Source organism: Myotis nattereri, assembly GCF_964212035.1.
Source record: "Myotis nattereri genome assembly, chromosome: 13".
In the NCBI taxonomy this organism is placed as follows: Eukaryota; Metazoa; Chordata; class Mammalia; order Chiroptera; family Vespertilionidae; genus Myotis; species Myotis nattereri.
This window is the reverse complement of record NC_138088.1, coordinates 20,550,359-20,568,635: the sequence shown is the minus strand read 5'-3', so window position 1 is coordinate 20,568,635 and position 18,277 is coordinate 20,550,359. Positions and strand designations below refer to the sequence as shown.

The following is an 18,277-nucleotide window of genomic DNA, read 5'->3' as shown; positions in this document are numbered from 1 at the left end:
TAAAACTGGACGTACCATGTGCCACAAACCACAAACCACCATCGGCTGTGGCAAGCAGGACGGCTGACCATCCCAGGCGAAGGGGCAGAGAACGGAAGCATCTTGCCAGGGCATCTGCTTCTCTCCTGGGGACGCAGAAGGCGAGAGAGGGAGGAAGAGGCCCACGCACCGCGGGGCCCCAGGGGAGGACCGTGGTGAGGGGTCTCTCCCAGTCGCCCCGGGAGCCACGTGTGCGGCCAGGGCGTGGCTGGTGCCCGCAGGTCTGGAGCCGAGACTCCCATCTGCAGTCACTCGGGGTTCCTGGGAGAGCGGAAGGTCATGTGCTGAGCGGGCCAGGCCTCCTGCCATCCTCAGGGACATGTAGCCTCAGGACCTGCCACTTGATGAGGAAGGAAAAGCTCCCAAAGGCGGTGGAGACATCAAGGCTGGGAAGCCAGGCTGCACAGAAGACGGCTAGCCCCCTGCTGGTGTCTCACTAAGAAGAAGCACTCCCCCCTTCTTCTCTGAACAGAGCCCGGCTTTCATGCATATCCGACCTCACCCCCCACGTACACTTGGGGGGAAATCTATGATTGTATTGAACTTGCCACTGGGTACCCTTCCCCATTCCTCCTCCCCTCCCCAATCATATCAGGAAGTAGGCCTTCTGGTTCCCACAGTCCCTCCTCACCTGGATCCCAGCGCCCCAATACTGAATGACCCCTGGGCGGCCCCTAACGCATGCATCCGTCTGTCCCCCGAAGGCAACGTGCTTTCAGAGCCTGTCCCCTTCCCAAAAGGCTCACGGGCTCAGCGACAGAAGCCTCTTGGGCTCTGACCTCACTCCCAGCCCTGGGACCAGCCTGGACGGACTATTCCCTGTAGGACCCCCCCACTCACCAGATTCGGGACCTCCCAGCTTGGTGCTCTGGGCTCTGTTGGGGGGGCAGGGGGGGCCGAGGGGCACTTTCCCAGGACTCTGCAGGTGTCTCCTTCTGAAGGTCAACAGCAGCTTCTCCTGTGACACTGCTCCTGCTCCTGCTCCCCAGCCCATCCCTGGGGATGGAGGCCGGGAAAGCCTTGCTGGTCTCAGAACTAGAAGAACCTGATTTGGGCCCCACCCGGTCCCCAAACAGTCAGTCTCAGTGTATAAAGATCAGTTCCCTCAATACTCAATGCCTTCCCACATAACTTTTTTTTTTTAAGTTATCTTTATTGTTGAAAGTAGTATAGGTGTCTCCCCTTCCCCCCATTAACCCCTCTACCTCCCCACCCCAGTGACCCCGCACCTCACTTCCAGTGGCTGCACAGGGCTCCATGGCACAGCTGTGCTATTAGTCAGTGATAGTTCCTGTGACCACTCAGTTAGGTTATTCACATTTGTCTTCCCAACCCCCTACCACACACCCACAGCTGCCCCTAAGGACGCCTGTTCTAGACAGCTGGTCAGGGGCAGCCTGGCACACGGGCAGCAGGAAGGCGGGCCTGGCTGACCTCTGTGGGAGGCAACATTTACACAGCTGGTCCAGGGTCAGGTCTCAAGAAGAACAGGGTGGGGAGGGGCAGAGCACAGTGGGCGTCTAGGTGACTTGGTCCTGTTTGTCTGGAAGGAGGCAGGAAGTCCCCGGGGAGGGGGGCTGAAGGCCCCAGAAACAATCCTGGGATTGGGGCTGCAAGGAGGGTTGTCTGGCAGCCAAGGGTAAGAGAAAGATTACGGGGTACAAAGAGAGGGGTCTAGGGCAGTCAGCCCTAGACTTTGTGGGGCAGTGATGGGGCGCAGGGAGAGGGGCCGGAAGGAGCAGGCCTTTCAGAGGCAGCTCTTCAGCATGAAAAACCTCCGGAGTGACCCAGGCTGCTCTGAGCCATGAGCATTTGGCTTTCCTTGGGGGCTTTTTCCCAGAATCCCTTGGACCCCGGCGTCACCCACTGCAGGGCCCTAGGCGGTATGATCACAGACAGATCTGGTTATCTGACAATCCCAGCAGAGAAAGTTCGGTAATTTTGCAAAGTCAGACACAAAACAGAAAAAAATCTCTGTTGCTTTTCATTCTCCTCTTAAGTACACGGCATGTAACTTTAGGTCACTTTCCAGTCCAAAAAATTAGAAGCCAGTCCCATGGGCAGCATTTCCAAAGGGACATCGGAGGGATGCTACGCTGTGAGATGGCAGCCTCGGTGCCTGGGAAACAGAGCGGACGGTTAAATATAGTTGCGAAGGGCTGAGTGTCCTTTCCTTCTGGAGACACCCCCCTCCCCGCTCCATTCTCATGTGAAGGGCTCCGCGGAAGTCCCACAGCATTCCCAGACTCCACAGATCCCTTTTCTACAAAACACTTAACATCTCAGGGAGCTACTATCGCACAGCACCCCACAGCAACCCCAGGTACAGCTTCTACTCTCAGCAGCATTAACTCACGACTTGAGCCGCACGTGCTGTTCCTGGTTGCTTTCTAAAGCCCGTTGTTAAGCCATTTCATTCCAGTGTCGCTGAAGCCACAGCTGCAGGAGAGTAGAAGGCACATGGTTTGCTGGGTCACCAAGCACTTGAAGTTCCTGGCGGAGAAAAGTCAGTCACTTCTCTAAACTGCAGGTTCCTCATCTGTAAAGTGGGATTCGCCACATCAAATTCCACGGGTTGTGAGGAATGAAGAGGTGATTATGTGAAAGCCCACAGCTTGGTGCCTGATGCTAACTGAATAACTGGTAGAGAATAAACCAGGGGTCCTCAAACTTTTTAAACAGGGGGCCAGTTCACTGTCCTTCAGACCGTTGGAGAGCCGGACTATAGTTTTAAAAAAACTATGAACAAATTCCTATGCACACTGCACATATCTTATTTTGAAGTAAAAAAACAAAACGGGAACAAATACAATATTTGTATTTGCATGTGGCCCGCGGGCCGTAGTTTGAGGACCCCTGGAATAAACGGACATCGCTGAGCGTTAGAATGGGATGGGAAGGAGATGTTGCCTGAAATCAGCCAGGGGGTGGCACTGAAGGAGTCCAGGAAAACCTGAAGGACAGCTGGCCTCTTCTTAAGATAAATTATAGACTCAAAAGTGCAGTACTGCCCTGGCTGAGTAGCTCAGCTGGTTAGAGCATTTGTCCCAATACACCAAGGTTGTGGGTTCAATCCCTGGTCAGGGTACATACAATTATCAATCAATGAAGGCATAAATAAGTGGAACAACAAATCATTCATTCATTCATTCATTCTCTCTCTCTCAAAATCAATTAGAAAAATAAAAGTACAGTACTTTGGGCGAAGAATCGGAGGAAGATGAAAAAAGAAGGGAGTAAGTATTTGAGTTGGTGGGTTTTATTTGTTTTCTGACTCTAAGACTGACCGGTTAGCTTTCGCTGTATAACAAACCACTCTAGAATTTCGTGCCTTAAAACAACAATGACATATTAGTTCATGATTCTAGGTGGGTGCTTGTGGGCTGGGCTCAGCCAGTCATGCCTGGACTCATTTGAGTAGACAGAGTCAGCTGTGGGGGTGAGGGCTGGATGGTCTAAGGTGGTTTCACTCACAGGTCTGCTAGTTGGTGGGTGTCGGCCAGGAACCTCGGTCCCACCACTGCAGGGCTCTCCAGCAGACTGGCTCACCTTTGTTCTCAGGCAGCAGCATTTCAAGAGGGCGCACAGCGGGAGCCGGAGGGCCTCTTGATTCCTAGGCCTGGGACTCAGACTCGCTGCGCTCACATTGCAGTGGTGAAAGCAAGCCCAAGAGCCAGCCTGGGTTCAAGAGGTGGGGAGGCAGAGTCCGCCTCTTGTTATTAAGAAAAGAAACAATGGGCCAAAGCTGAACCACATCACCAAGCTAAAACGTGGGAACTCACCCAGAGGTTCTCAACCTTCTGGCCCTTTAAATATAGGTCGTCATGTTGTGACCCAACCATAAAATTATTTTCGTTGCTACTTCATAACTGTCATGTTGAGACTGTTATGAATCGTAATGTAAAATCTGATATGCAGGATGGTCTTAGGCGACCCCTGCGAAAGGGTCGTTCGACTGCCAAAGGGGTCACGACCCACAGGTTGAGAACCGCTGATAACCTAACTGGAGAGTCGACCGCTCCCAGGAGTGAAATTTTAAACCAATTAGCCTGGAATTCCCTGATGCTCACCAGTGAGGTAATCTGATGGGAAGCTGTCCTTGCCCGAAGTAATCTACTCTTTTAACGTAGTCCCAGCCTCTTTTTGCACAACTTGCATTTTGTCCAATTCCTCGAGCGCTCTTCTGGTTCATGAATGGCTTAATAAAGCCAATTCATGAATCACTTAATAAAGCCAATTAGATCTTCAAATTTACTCCATCGAATTTTGTTCTTTAACAATGGAGATGCGGCAATGAATTCCTGGCCATTTAAAATCTCCAACATAGAGGCTACCTCTTGCATATTTGGCCCTAGAGGTTGTTTGGTGGGTGGGGACGAATTCCACCTATGCCCTCCCTCCCATGCGAATGGCTGCCTCCGCCTGCCTGCGAGTGCACACGCCTGTGTTATCTGCACTTTCCTCCTGTTTCTTCCCCTTCCTTTCTCTCCTCCATCCACTTCAATCAGATTTTGTTTCCACTGCATCATTGAAAGTCTCCAATGACCGGCATCTTGCAAAGCTGAAGGTCAGTTCTCTGTTCTGCTCCCACTTGACCTCCCAGGACATACCTACAGCCTCGGTGTATTGAGGCGGGTGCCCAGGACACTAAGTCCTAGGACGCATCTCTTTTAACTTCCTGAAGCCTTTCCTTCTCCAGACAGTCCTGTCACCTTTCCGGCCTCACCCTCCTTCCACCTTAGCAGCTGGGCCTTGTTGGTTTCCTTTGCCAGCCCCCCGTTCTCTCGTGTGGGAGCACCCCAGGGTCTGTTCGTACTGTCTTCTCGTGCTACATTTTCTCCCTCGGTGATCGCACGTCGTAGGCCCGTGGTTTAAACTGATCTGATGACTCTCGAATTTATGTCGTCTAACCTAACCTTCATCTCTGAGTTCCCTGGTCAACTCGAGTTGGGCTTTGAAAAGTTATCTCAAAAAATGAAATGGCCAAAGGAATCGCTGACCCAGTCTCCTTCCATGCCCTCTCTTTCCGTTCTTTCTTGCCGTTGGAAAGGACAGCAACATCTAGCGAGTTGCTCAAGGCAAGAACACTCGGATCTTCCTGGATTTCTCTTCCCCTCACATTCCATACCCACTCTGCAGTAAGCCCTGCTGGCTCTGTCTCCAAGCTACAGCCCCAGTGCACCTCTTGTCACCATCTCCAGTGCTGTGTCCCTAGTCCAAGACACAGCCTTCAGCTCTGGGATGCTGCAATGGCTTCCCCACCAGCTTTCCTCCCCTCAGCCCAGCCCCAGCCCCAGCCCCCTCTTGTCCATCCTCCACGCAGCAGCCTCCTGAAGCATAAATCAGATTCTGTATCAGGTCCTGGCTTAAAACCTACCAGTGACTCTCACTGAAATTGGAAATACATACATCTATACCGTTTACCAAAGCTACGAGGCTCCTGCCCCTGTCTCTGACCTCGCCCCCTTCTACTCTCCCTTGATCCCCTGCATGAGCCCCAGGGGCCTTGCCAAGTTTTTTCCTCTCTCATGGCCTTTCCACTGCTGTTTCCTTCACCTGGAAGCTCTTCTCCCAGATCTTTAGCACATGTCACTACATGCAATTACCCTTTTCATGTATGTTTTTTAAAAATTGATTTTGAAGAGGGAGGGAGGGAGGGAGGGAGGGAGAGAGATAGAGAGACATGGATACATCGATCAGTTGCCTCCCATATGTGCCCCCACTGGGAATTGAACCCGCAACCCAGATATGTGCCCTGACTGGAAATCGAACCCAGGACCTTCCGGTGCACGGGATGATGGTCCAACCACCTGAGCCACACTGGCCAGGGCATGTGTTTGTTTGACACATGTTGCATGTCCCCACAACCCCGCACTGCCGGACAGAAGAGAACAGAAGCTCTTGTCTATCTTGTTTGCAGCTGTGCCCAGAGCCTGGAGCAGGGCCTGACATAGGCAAAGCTCAGTATCATCTGTTGGCTGACTTGACTGTGAGGACCGTGGCCAAGACTGTTAGAGCTAGAAGAGAAACAGTCCACCTCATGGCTTCACACATGGGGAAACAGGCACAGATAGAGTCGCTTGTCCAGCGGCACGAATGCAAACGTGCAAGCCAAGAAGCCAAGTTGGTCATACCCAGCCCTGAGGTTCTTTTCCATGCACAGTCGTAGCTACCAAAAGGGAGGGTTATTTCACCCTGCAAGCTGCCTGCCAAGTTATCATGGAAGCAGATCTCAGAACAAATTCTGTTGCCCATACAAATATTGATGAAACAAACATTTATTAGCAAGTAGCCACAAAACCGGTTCTTATAATCTGTTCCGTAAGGTCAGTGAAGGCCCAGCTCTGGGTCCTTTTAGGTGCTCGACTACCTTGCAATCAAGGGCCACTGAAGGAAAATGCAGCAGTGTAGAGGCAGGATTCAGTTAGACAGTGGTCGGCAAACTGCGGGAGCCACATGCGGCTCTTTGGCCCCTTGAGTGTGGCTCTTCCACAAAATACCACGTGCGGGCACGCCTGTACAGTGCGATTGAAACTTCGTGGCCCATGCACAGAAGTCGCTATTTTGTGGAAGAGCCACACTCAAGGGGCCAAAGAGCCGCATGTGGCTCGCGAGCTGCAGTTTGCCGACCACTGAGTTAGACTGTTGGTTACATCAGGCAACCAGAATACCGTGGGACATGGGATCCCCAAGGGTTCAACTCGGTGCATCATCCCTAAGTGATTTTTTTCTTTTCAAAATGTTTTTATTGATTTGTTAGAGAGAGAGAGAGAGAAACATTAATCGGCTACCTCCTGCAGGCCCCCTATTGGAGAGGAGCCCACAACCAGAGCATGTGCCCTGACCCGGAATCAAATGGGTGACCTATTGGTGTAGGGGATGCAGCTCAACCAACGGAGCCACACCCGTTAGGGCTGAGATTCGTTTACTCCGAACAAGGGCTTAGTGGTGACCCCAAACCATTTTAGCCAATCTACACAGCTCGAATACTACTAATTTCCCCAAAAGGGAGCTCATGTCTAATACCTGCTATGCCAGTTCATAATCCATGAATATCACTGATACACTCATTGTGGCATTCTCTATGCTAATCAGGAAAGGCTGGGAGTGGGGTGAGGGTGGATGTAGACACGGAGAACTGCAGAGGCGGCTGAACTGATTGTGTGTGACTGTGTAGGTTTCTTTAACTCCCAGGTGAATTTACTTTGAGTTGGAAATGTGAAATCAGATGTGGTGGAAGTATTTACACTATGGAAATTGGCAACAGGGTCCTCCCCCATGGAGTGACAGTTATGACGCATTTATCAGCATTTGCTGGATAGGCTGTGACCTCTGGTGTGCGACCTTCTGATACAGTGCTGGCTGACCACCTCCCCCTCATGACTACCTCTACACCAGGGATGCTCAGTCCTGGCTGCACTTTAGAAAGTGCCGGGACCTTTAAAAGAACAGCGATTCCCAGGCACCTGTAGGCGGAGATTCTGATTTGACTGGGATGGGGTTCGGAGATCAAGGCGCATTTAGAGCTCACCAGGTGATTCTAATCTGCAGCCAGGGTCCCACTCACACCTGCATGTCACACTCTCTATGCCATGTATTCGAAGTGTCACAGGAAGTTAATGGCAAAACCAGGATCGGCAGCAGACCTGCTGACCCCCAGCCCAGAGCTCCTAGCAAAAGGAGGAAAAAGTTGAAAATAGGTTGTCACTTCCGAGGTTTCAGTGTCTGCAAAATGGCTGAGGGGCAGCTCTCAGCACTTGGGGTTCAGGTTGGGGGTGGGGAGGGACGATGAAGGAGCTCAGGAGCCCAGGGAAGGCTGTGCCAGCCCCAAAGAGCTCCAGGCTCCCTCTGCAGGGGTTTCTCAGCTTCGTTTTCCAGGGCATCTTACAGGGCTCAGATGTGTGTGTGTGTGTGTGTGTGTGTGTGTGCGCGCGCGCACACACGCGCACAGGCTAGGAGGCTAATCCCCAGGGAGAGGGAGACAGATTAATCCCTCAGGGGACAAGGAGCTGAACTAGCACTCCAGGGGGTAGAAACCAAAGCCTCAAAGAGTGGGTGAAGGAAGCTACTAGCATCGAGAATACCATAATAAGTGTATCAGTAATATTCATGGCTTATTAATTAGCAAAGAAGGACAAGGAGTTAATTTTTTCCTCCTCAAAGAACAGAAAGTGTGGTGGGCAGTTAGACAGACATGAGCAGAGCAAGGACTATGGGCCAGGTACAGAAGGTCGCCAGGGTGGAAAGCCCTGGGTGCCTAGCAAAGGACAAAGATAGGGTGACATTTCCTCTCTAGCATACCACTGGCCATGCCATTTGGACCTCCTGACTTTTCCTTCCTAGAGATGACATCTAGGCATCAGTTGTACTTCAGGTCCAAACCCAGAAAAGCTGCAAAACCAGACAAGCGAGGCCAAAGCTGACCTCAGGACCAGCTGCATTGGATAATGACCCCGTGCCCTGGCTCCGACCAATCAGTCAGTGGAGATCTAGATTCTAGACCAGTGATGGCGAATCACCTGGGAATCTTTTTAAAATCCTGATTTCTGGGCCTCATCCTCTGGAAATTCTGTTTCTTTGTTATGGGGATGAGGCCACAACATTAGTAACAAAGAAACAGAATTTCCGGAGGATGAGGCCCGGAAATCAGGATTTTAAAATGATTCCCAGGTGATTCTAATGTGCAGCCAAGGTTGAGAACCACTGCTCTATAACGTTTCCTCAGCTCATTCCTTCTATGAATTACTTCCACCTCTGTGATTTTTCTAAATAAATGTTTTCTTATAGTTTGAGTCTTGGCTCTGAATTCTTTCCTAGCCAGAACTCAAGCACTGAGGTTGCTGAACCCAGGTCTGGTCTGACCCCACGGGTCTCACACCTGGTACCGTTACGACCGCCGCCAGCTAAAGGACCACTCTGAACACCGTAGTCAGATGCATTCTTGGACCTTGGTTGTCCATGTGAAGGTGACCTGCAGCAGTCCCTGCTTCCACATCTCTACCCAAGGGGCCCTTACAGAGCCGGCTCCTTTGCACCAAGAAACTTGAGTTCCCTTTCACCCTTCCGGGCAGGGGAGGGCTCCCTTCCCACCCCCAGCCTTACGTTCGTTCTTCCTTCAGGGCAGAGCCCTGGGCCTTGGGCTGGCCAAGTGTCCGTCTCCCTCTGGGAGTCTGCGTGTGCAGGAGGCTCGGAGTCCACAACAAGGGACCAGGACAAGGGTGCCATTCCTGCAGTCGCCACCAGGCACCCGCCCAGCAGGGCCTTGCACGTGACCTCTGGGCCACACATTTAATGACAAAAGCAACAAACACAGAGGGACTCCCAGGCTGACCCGGCCTGGGAAGCAAGGAAACACAGTGAGCCAAGCTGGGGCCATCTAGCTGTGGGAGAGTCTCACCGTCAGGTCTGGCTCCAGGCAGAGTAAGGCCGGGTGGGAAGAGGCTGGGTCAGACCTGGGCTGAGTGTGCAGGGAAGGGGGCCGCTAAGCTGGCCTGAGGATGGGCGTGGAGGAGGGCTTCCCGGGGAGCAGGGCTGGGATCTCACCTGGCCACTGAGAAGACTGGTTGGGGAAAAGGGGTCCCTTAGAAAAGGAAACTCAGGGTCCCGGCTCCATGGGGGGCCCATTAGCCCCACCCTGGTCTGCTGCACCTCCCTAGACCCGGCTCTCCGCCCTCCTCAGGCTGAGCTGCTCCACTTCCTTATTACACTTCACATCTTGCACAGTTTAGCGCTTGAGCGGTTAGGTTCTGCCCTATTCCCATAGTCTTCCCTCTCGACAATGGTGGAAAGTGTGCATTTTCCTATGTACCCGGATTGGGCACGCTCTCTCTCTCCCTACAGCTCCTCTGTACACATCCTCTCACGCCCCACGAGTACAGCCGTTTCCAGAGTTGCACGCGACCTCCTTGGCAAAAACCTCGCCCCCTCCCCTCTCCTCCCCTCCCTTCCTTTCCCCTAGTCTGGGTCTCCGGCTGCAGCCCCGCCCTCATCCCGCCCCCTCCCAGAGGCTGGGCCGGTGCCTCGAGCCCATTGGCCGCTGGGGCTGGCTGGTCCCGGGCCGGGCTGTGATTGCGGCTCGCTGGTGTCAGTCCCCGAGCGAGCGCCGGGGGCGGGGCGGGGAGGGGCGGCCGGCCGGCAGCCGCAGGTGGGGCTGCTCGCTGCCAGGGACCAAGCCGGGAGCCCCGCGCCCTGCGCCCCGCGCGCCCAGGATGCCCCGCGGGGACTCGGAGCAGGTGCGCTACTGCGCGCGCCTCTCCTACCTCTGGCTCAAGTTTTCGCTCGTCATTTACTCCACAGTGTTCTGGGTGAGTGACCCCAGTAGGGCCGGGGATGGAGGTGGGGGCACCCTCCCTCGACCGCCCCCACGCCGAGCCCGGGGTTGCGTCCAGACGTGGCTGCTCCTCGCCTCCCCTCTCCCTGGAAGCGGGGAGATTCTGGCTCAGCCTGCATTTCAGCCCCCTGGTCGGGATCCTTAGAGCCGGCTGGCTACGACGGAGGAGCACCTCCTAGCTCACCTGTGCGCAGTTGACCAGCCGTTTGGTCCTCCGCGTCCCTGCGGGTAGGCCTGGCTCCCGCGTGCGCCTCGACCACCCCCACCCGCCTGCCCCTGCCGGGCATTACTGAGTTTCCCTCCCCATCAGCCTGTGCAGGAGGCTTTGTGGCCCTGGACTCCCGGCCAGGTCCCCACTATTTACCTGCTGATGCCCCCGAGCAAGGTGCTTCCTGCTGCTCTTGGTTCCCTCCAAGTGGAGGGAGGATGTGCCAGGAGGATGTGCGTGCCTTGCCCGCCGCCGGTTGGGAGGGGTCCACCAGAGGACATCTGGGGAGGTCTCGGCCACTCTTAGGAGCTCAGTAACAATTTCCACGCCCACTGAGCTTCCCTCCCCTTCTACTGTCTTGATGGGGGCAGGATGGTAGTCCTCGGACATGAACCGGACTTCGAATCCTGCTGATACCACTTTCGAGCTGAGTGGTTTTGGGGAAGTTCCTTCAACTCATGACCGCACTTGTAAATGGAGACTAATTATATTCAACATCTAGGATGGCTGTGGAGCTTCAATGAAGTAGGCCGAGCCAGTGCTTACTTAGCACCGGGACCAGGGAAGAGCTCAAGGAGTGCAAGTCCTTTTTTTAATTGTGGGCAAGGAAACTGGGTCCTCCTAGTAAACTGTCCCCAAGAGACTGGGTTTCTTTATGGAGAGTTCAGATGAGGCTGGTCCCCACGTGGAAATGAAGACATCTGTCCACAGTCCGATTCCAGGCCTGCCAGTGTAGACGAGGCCCTTGCCTCCCGTGTGCCACAGGGCAGACTTTCCCAGAAAGGGGAGAGGAAGTCACTGACACCCATCGCCCCCAAACTCATGCGCACGCCTGTCTCCCCCTCGGCCTCTCCCTGGCTCTATTCTACCGGCAGGAACTGTCAGATCTGCCACCAGGCCTGGCTTTCCCTGTGGCCCCTCTGCAGATGTGACCTGGCCTGGTGGTCAAGAGATCCGGATTCCAGTCTTGTTCTGCCCCTGACTCACTGGGAGGTCTTAAGCCAGTCACGTTCTGTTGGGAGCCTCAGAGCTGTTAAGCGACTTGCCCATCTAGAAAACTAGGTGAGCCCAGCTCCCAATCCAAGTCTCGAACACTACGTAATGTGGGAGAGGGAGGAGCAGTATGTTTGGGGGCCAGAGGATGAGCACAGACATGTGGGTGGGAACCCCAGGGAGGCAGCAGGGTGAACGTGGGATTGAGACAGGGGTGATTTGGCTTCTCATTCAGTGTTGCATCAGAGTCAAGTAGAGAGTGTTAAAAACACTACCGATGCCCGGGCATGGGTATTTATTTTAACTTACCGCATTTAAGCTCTCCAGGTAATGTTAGTGTGGACTCAGGGTTGAAAACTGCTGGGCTAGATGGTCTCACGGGCCCCTCGATTCTGATTCTGGGATGCTTTGCCTGCCCCTTGCTTGTCTGGCCTCAGGAGCTCTTCTCTCAGAAGTTCCGAGTTGAGAGAGGGAAGGCTAAAATTGGTGGGTGTGGAGGTGGGGAAATAGGGAAGGCCAGGAGTCAGAAGGTGGGGGTTTCTGGCCTCACCCCTTCTCTCCATATGTAATCACCGACCAGCCTCTTAACCTCCTTCTGCCTCCATTTTCCCATCTGTAAACTGGATGACTGATACTGTGTTCCACACCTCCTTGGGCTGTTTTTAGGATCAGTGATGTGAGGAGAGACTGACATGTGGGCAAGCCAAGTGCTGTACAAAAGAAAGTTATACCATTAAACTAAGCTTGCCCTGGCTGGTGGAGTGTCATCTCATGGGTTGATTCCTGGTCAGGGCACATACCTAGGTTGCAGGTTCAAATCCTGGTCTGGGCGTATTTAGAAGGCAACCGATCAATGTATCTCTCTCACATTGATGTTTCTCTCTCTCCCCCTTTCTAAAATCAATAATAAAAACAAACTAATCTTGAATTGTCAAGGCCTTGTTCTGCCATTGTCCCCTGCAGCCCAGAGAGAAGACCACCTTATGGCCCTGGCTTTGCTTCTTCTCTTGGGTCAGGGTTGGTCTCAGAACTCGGAATCCTTCCCCTCCAGCCAGCTGAGCTCACCTTACCAAGTCCTTGACTTCCCATCCCTGGAATTATTTCTGCTTGAAAATCTCCCCACCCATGCCAAGAACTCAGCCACCTGCCAGCTCTGCCCGGGCAGCTCCAGGGGCCAGAGTTTGACTGCAGGGCGGGAGCCCGGTGTGAGTAAGTAATTTGTGCGAGACTGGGTTTGCTGTTAATTGCACATCATTACAGGAAAGCCCATTATGCCTGGTTCCATCCCTGGGGAGGAGGAGTGGTGGTGCCAAGGGTTATTTGCTTTATAAGCCCAAAGTGCTAACACTTTCGTCTCAGCCTTTAGGTCTGGAAGGAGCCATAATGTTTACCATAACCATGCACCTTCTGTAAGACTTTGCTTTAAAACTTATTCTCAAGTAAAGGCATTGTACAACATTTATAAGTACAAAAGAGTAGTTATCAGTGACAAATCTCCCTCCTACCCCTCTCCCCTGACCTGCACTGTCCAGGGGGGACATCTATTATCAGCCTCTGGTGATTCTTTTCTGAGCTAATATTCTGCCATAGGATGCCCTAGACCTAGACACATACATGCGCATATACTATATTCTTGTTTTTCCACAAGCGCCCAGTTCTGCCCCTTACCTCTTTATTTACATTTAAATCCATGTAAAATCTGAAGCTCGGCTAAGGGTTGCCTCATTCTGTTTGAGGGCCACATAGAATTCACTGTAGGCGATGCCAAAATTTATTCAATCGGTCTCCAGCTGGGGAACTCCGGTTGTTTCCGATGTCTAGTTTCTGTAAACTGAGCTGCAGTGAGCATCTTCAAATGTCTGTGGGTTAATTTCCAGACATTTGCTTTGCACATGTCTGTGGGTTAATTTCCAGAAGTGGAATTGCTGGGTTAAAGGTTATGTGAATGTGTAATATACATACAGGAAAGCACCAATCAGAAGTGTCTGCTGCCCTACCTGCTTTGGCTCAGTGGATAGAGCATCGGCCTGTGGACTGAAGAGTCCCAGGTTTGATTCCGGTCAAGGGCACCTGCCCGGGTTGCGGGCTCAATCCTCAGTGTGGGGTATGCAGGAGGCAGCTCATCAATGATTCTCTTTCAATTGATGTTTCTCTTTCTCTCTTCCTCTCTGAAATCAATAAAAATATATTGAAAAAAATAAGTGTATGCAGCTTGATGGATTTTTACAAAGTGAACGCACCTGTATAACGAGCTCCCAGGACAACCAGCAGAATGGACAGCAGAAGCCAGAGCACACCTTGTTCCCACTTCTGATCCCCACCCCTCCCTTCCAGTGGTAATCACCACTGGAATGTCCAATAGCATCGGACAGCTTGGCCTGGTTTTGTATGTGCTTACAAGGTTGACAAGTGTTAACTTGCTCCACATAGAGATTTTACCAACTGTAACGTTCTTTGCTGTAAACGGACTCACTTTTTAAACTTAAGTTTGTTTTTAAAAGAAGGGTTTATACACTACTACCAATGGGAAAATAATATTCCCTCATCAAATATAGTAGGTAACGGTTACAGTAAGTACACCAACATTGTTAAATCCTAGCTAGATATTATGGGTGCGGTAGGCTGTGAGCCTGAGGCCTGCCCTCTTTGTTCAAAAAGCAGTTTGGCAAGTGTTTCAGAGGCTTAAAGACCAGCTGGCACCAAAGCTGAGATTTGCTCCTTTATGCGATGGGGAGGATCGGAAGGGAAGTGAGCAATGAGAACTTTTCTGTCCAGGAGTCAATATGAGTCCAACCTTGAACCACTTACAGTGATCTCCTGCCACTCTTGGGGGGCCCTCTCGCTTTCACAGGGGGACCTTAGGGCCCAGAGGACATATTTCATAGTCGCTCAGCGAAGTTGGCATGAACCCCCGGGTGTCCACCCCCCGGTTCATTGCTCCTTCTGGTAGGTTGCTGCGGGTTCTCCATGAGCAATGACCTCACCCAGAGGCGCTTGGAACCAACTCTTCCCATCATGCAGGGTGAATCATTCTGACACATGTGCCCTCAGCCCATTGGGGACACACCTCTATTTTTAGCACTCGCCGCAGGGTAGTCCAGAGATCCGTTTACATGCCTGTTTCTCCTTGCTGGACTGTGGGCTCCTGGAGGTCAGGGTGTGGCTCATTCATATCTTCCTCCAAATGCTGGTCTCGGGGCTGGGCACCCAGTAGGTGCTCAGAGAAGGCCTGTTGCATGGAGGTGGTCGAGTCCAAATCTGTGTCTTTTTAAGTAAGGATTTGAGATGGCGGTGCCTGCATTAGAGGCCGAGCGGGGTGTGTAGCCAGCTGTGGTTAGATGTTGCTGGGGTCTTGAATTTGCGAAGTGGGCAGGGCTGATCATGGAGGAACTGTCACTCTGGGAGCATTAGTAGTAATATTAGTAGTAATATTAGGAAGAGAAGAACTTAGGGGGGTGAGTGGGAAGGAAGTGGATGTGGGTAAGTAGTGAAGGTAATGTGTCAGAGGCGATATTAACTTTGCTTTGCTTTGTCCAAGCATGGACCCTGTTATCATAGCTTGGCCTGTGTTTTCTTATATATTCCTATAGTCTAACAAATGGGGAGGAGTGCGGACTCTGGACCAGGCTGCCTGGGTTCAAATCCCAATTCTGGTCCTTATAGGTTGAGTGACTTAGGCAGTAGCTTCCATGTACCTCACTTGCCCTCTTTGTAAAACTGAGTGATATTAAAATCTACCTGAGAGTTGCTGCGATCATTACATGGATTAATAAGTAAGAAATGCTAAGAACCATGCCTGGCACATGAGAAACACTGTATCAGCTCCTTAGGGGCTAGCCTTTCTTCTACTTTCCTCTTCATTTGAGGGGCTCAGGAGCCATAGACTGAGGATGAGAAGGGCCCTTAAAGGCACCTCTAGTGTGACCTTTAAAATTTTTTAAAAAATATATTGATTTCAGAGAGAAAGGGAGAGGGAGAGATAGAAACATCAATGATGACAGAGCATCATTGACTGGCTGCTTCCTGCATGCCCCACATGGGGATCAAGCCCACAACCTGGGCATGTGCCCCAATGGGGAATCGAACTGTGACCTCCTAGTTCAGTGGTCGGCAAACGGTGGCTCGAGAGCCACATGCGGCTCTTGGGCCCCTTGAGTGTGGCCACGAAGTTTCAATCGCACTGTCTGTGCGCGCCCACACGTGGTATGTTGTGGACGAGCCACACTCAAGGGGCCGCAGTTTGACGATCACTGGCCTAGTTCATAGTTGACACTCAGCCACGCCGGCCAGGTGTGACCTTTTTCTTTTATTGAGGAAACAGAGGCTGGAAAGAGGAAGTGAGCCGCTTGAGACACCACAGCACGTTAGCGGCAGACCAGGACCAGGGCCAGGGGGTCTGACTCCAGTTTCTTCACTGGGTCCCCACGGCCTTTCCCAGCCACCGCTTCTGCTGAAAGAAGTGGTCCTCTCTGGGCTCAGGGCGCAGGGGGTAAGAGGACAGCACTCTGGGGGGAGCCAGGTACTTGGACGCCAATTAAGTACTAAATGAAGCCAAGCGGAAAAGCAAGTAGATTCAGTTTCCAGCAGGTATTTCTAACTTTTGAAAAGAGCTGTATTGTTTTTGTGAAAATACGGGCACATAGTTCTAAGAAATTTCAAGCAATTCACGTAAGTACATGGGGAGGGAACCGCTGCTACATGTTGGCAAACACCCATGGGGACATCTCCTTGTACGTATAGGTACGTATTTTATTTCCTTAAATTAAAAAAAGGAAGTGTGCTTGATTCGTTAGGCAGGTCTATTTTCCTCTTGTTCTAGGCAAGCATTTCAAAGAGAAACGAGTAAAACCCAAGCAGAAAGGAGGCAGCCTTTGTACTGGAGGAGTGGTCCCCACGCCTGATGGGCTGTCAGAGAAGATCTGGAAGCAAAGGGCCTGGGCTCACCCCGCCCTCAGCCCGGCTACGAGGCCTTTACCGTCCAGAGGGCCAGAAGCAGGCCTGGGAGAGTGTGGAGAATGTTCCAACGCACTCATCTTCCAGATGAGCAAAGCGAGCCCCAGAAAGTCTTTTTGCTCCCAGCCCAGGCTTCAGAGCGTGACCCCTCACAGAAGGAAGGGATTGTTAGGTTGTGGGGCTGGCTTGGGGCCTCGCTGCCTTTGGTTGTTTGTTCCTGAGAAGCTGGAGTTACGACCTGCCTCCCTCCTCCCCCTGCTGCCCTGTGCCTCTTCTCTCTGTGACTCACAGTGCCAACCTGGGGTGGGGCTCAGTAAACAGATAAGGAACTGATAATGAAATTTCTGTACCAGCTGGCTCCACGTGCAGGGAGCGGTGTCTTCTGGGTAAGCCCAGGACACCGGATTGAAAAGAGAAACCTTTCCCAGAATGAACCTTTGGATCTGAGTGGGTTTGAATCCACATCTTCGTGGAAGGGAGGAGAGTCCAGTCTTGACCTGCCGTTCTTTTCAGGGTGGGGACGATTTGTTTGCATATTCAGTTAAGTTCTTTCTTCCTTTCTTTCTCTTTAAAAAATTTTATTTTTATTTATTGATTGGGCGGGCATCAACTTGTTCCACTCATTCATGCACTCATTGGTTGATTCTTCTTCTTCTTTTTTTTTTTTTTTTTTCAGAGAGTAAGGGAGAGGGAGAGAGAGATAGAAACATCAATGATGAGGATCATTGATTGGCTGCCTCCTGCACACCCCCCACTGGGGAATCAAGCCCACAACCTGGGCATGTGCCCTGACCTGGAATCCAACTGTGACGTCCTGGTTCATAGGTCAATGCTCAACCACTGAGCCATACCGGCCGGGCGTTTGGTTGATTCTTGTATATGCCCTGACCAGGGATTAAACCCATAACCTTCTTCTTCTTCTTCTTTTTTTATTGTTGTTAATCCTCACCGAGGATATTTTTTGCATTGATTTTTAGAGAGAGAGGAACATCAGTGTGAGAGAGACACATCAATTGGTTGCCTCCTGCATGTGCCCCGACCAAGGCCAGGGATCCAGCCTGCAACCGAGGTATGTGCCCTTGACCAGAATTGAACCCGGGACCCTTCAGTCTGTAAACCCAAAACCTTGGTGTATCAGGATAACACTAACCAACTGAGCTATCCAGCCAGGGCCACAAATGCTTTCTTGACATCTACGTGTGTGCCAGGCACTGTGATAATTATTGGGAAACAAACAAGAAAGGCTTAGTTCAGACCTTGAAGGCACGCAAACCAGTAAAGAAACAAGCTCGGGATAGGTGCTAAAGAGGAAGTTAGGGAGAAGCGGGATGAGGTGGGAGCTCCTGCTTTAGGTGGGTGGTCAAGGGAAGCCTTCGGGAGGAGCTGAGGCTCCAGGAGTGAGCTCAAGGGGTGAGAAGGAGCCAGCCATAAAAAGGCCTGTGCAGAGCATCTCAGAGGGAGTGGTGGGGTGTGGACCAGGTCTGACTGGCTGCGGGACCATGGACAAGTCACAGACAACGCCCGGTGCCTCTGTTTCCTTGTCTGTGGGATGGCACTAACCGTTGTCCCTCCCACAGGGGCCAGGCTTGGATGGGGAGATGCCTCCAGGGCCCTCTTAGCAGAGTCTTGTGTGGTCAGCGTCAGCACAGGTGCTGGGAGGCTCTGCGTCCCTGAGCAGGAGCCAGGAGCTCACTGGCTGTGGTGAGGGGGTTGGGGTGGGGTGGGGGGCCGTGGCACGGGAAGAGCCACCATCT

The 18,277-nt window shown here is 52.2% G+C and overlaps 1 protein-coding gene across 2 annotated transcripts in view; it reads left to right on the top strand.

Annotated features, from left to right (window-relative positions):
• Nucleotides 1–10,149: 10,149 nt before the first annotated feature.
• The window catches only part of TSPAN15 (tetraspanin 15), a 48,095-nt gene continuing 39,967 nt past the window's right edge, over nucleotides 10,150–18,277 (top strand). The window contains exon 1 of one of the 2 annotated variants that reach the window (XM_081104400.1): nucleotides 10,150–10,343. In XM_081104400.1, the coding sequence (XP_080960526.1) occupies nucleotides 10,248–10,343 (96 nt within the window). In that variant the 5' untranslated portion in view covers nucleotides 10,150–10,247. The remainder of the gene's footprint in view (nucleotides 10,344–18,277) is intronic. The other variant, XM_081104401.1, reaches the window with a different exon arrangement.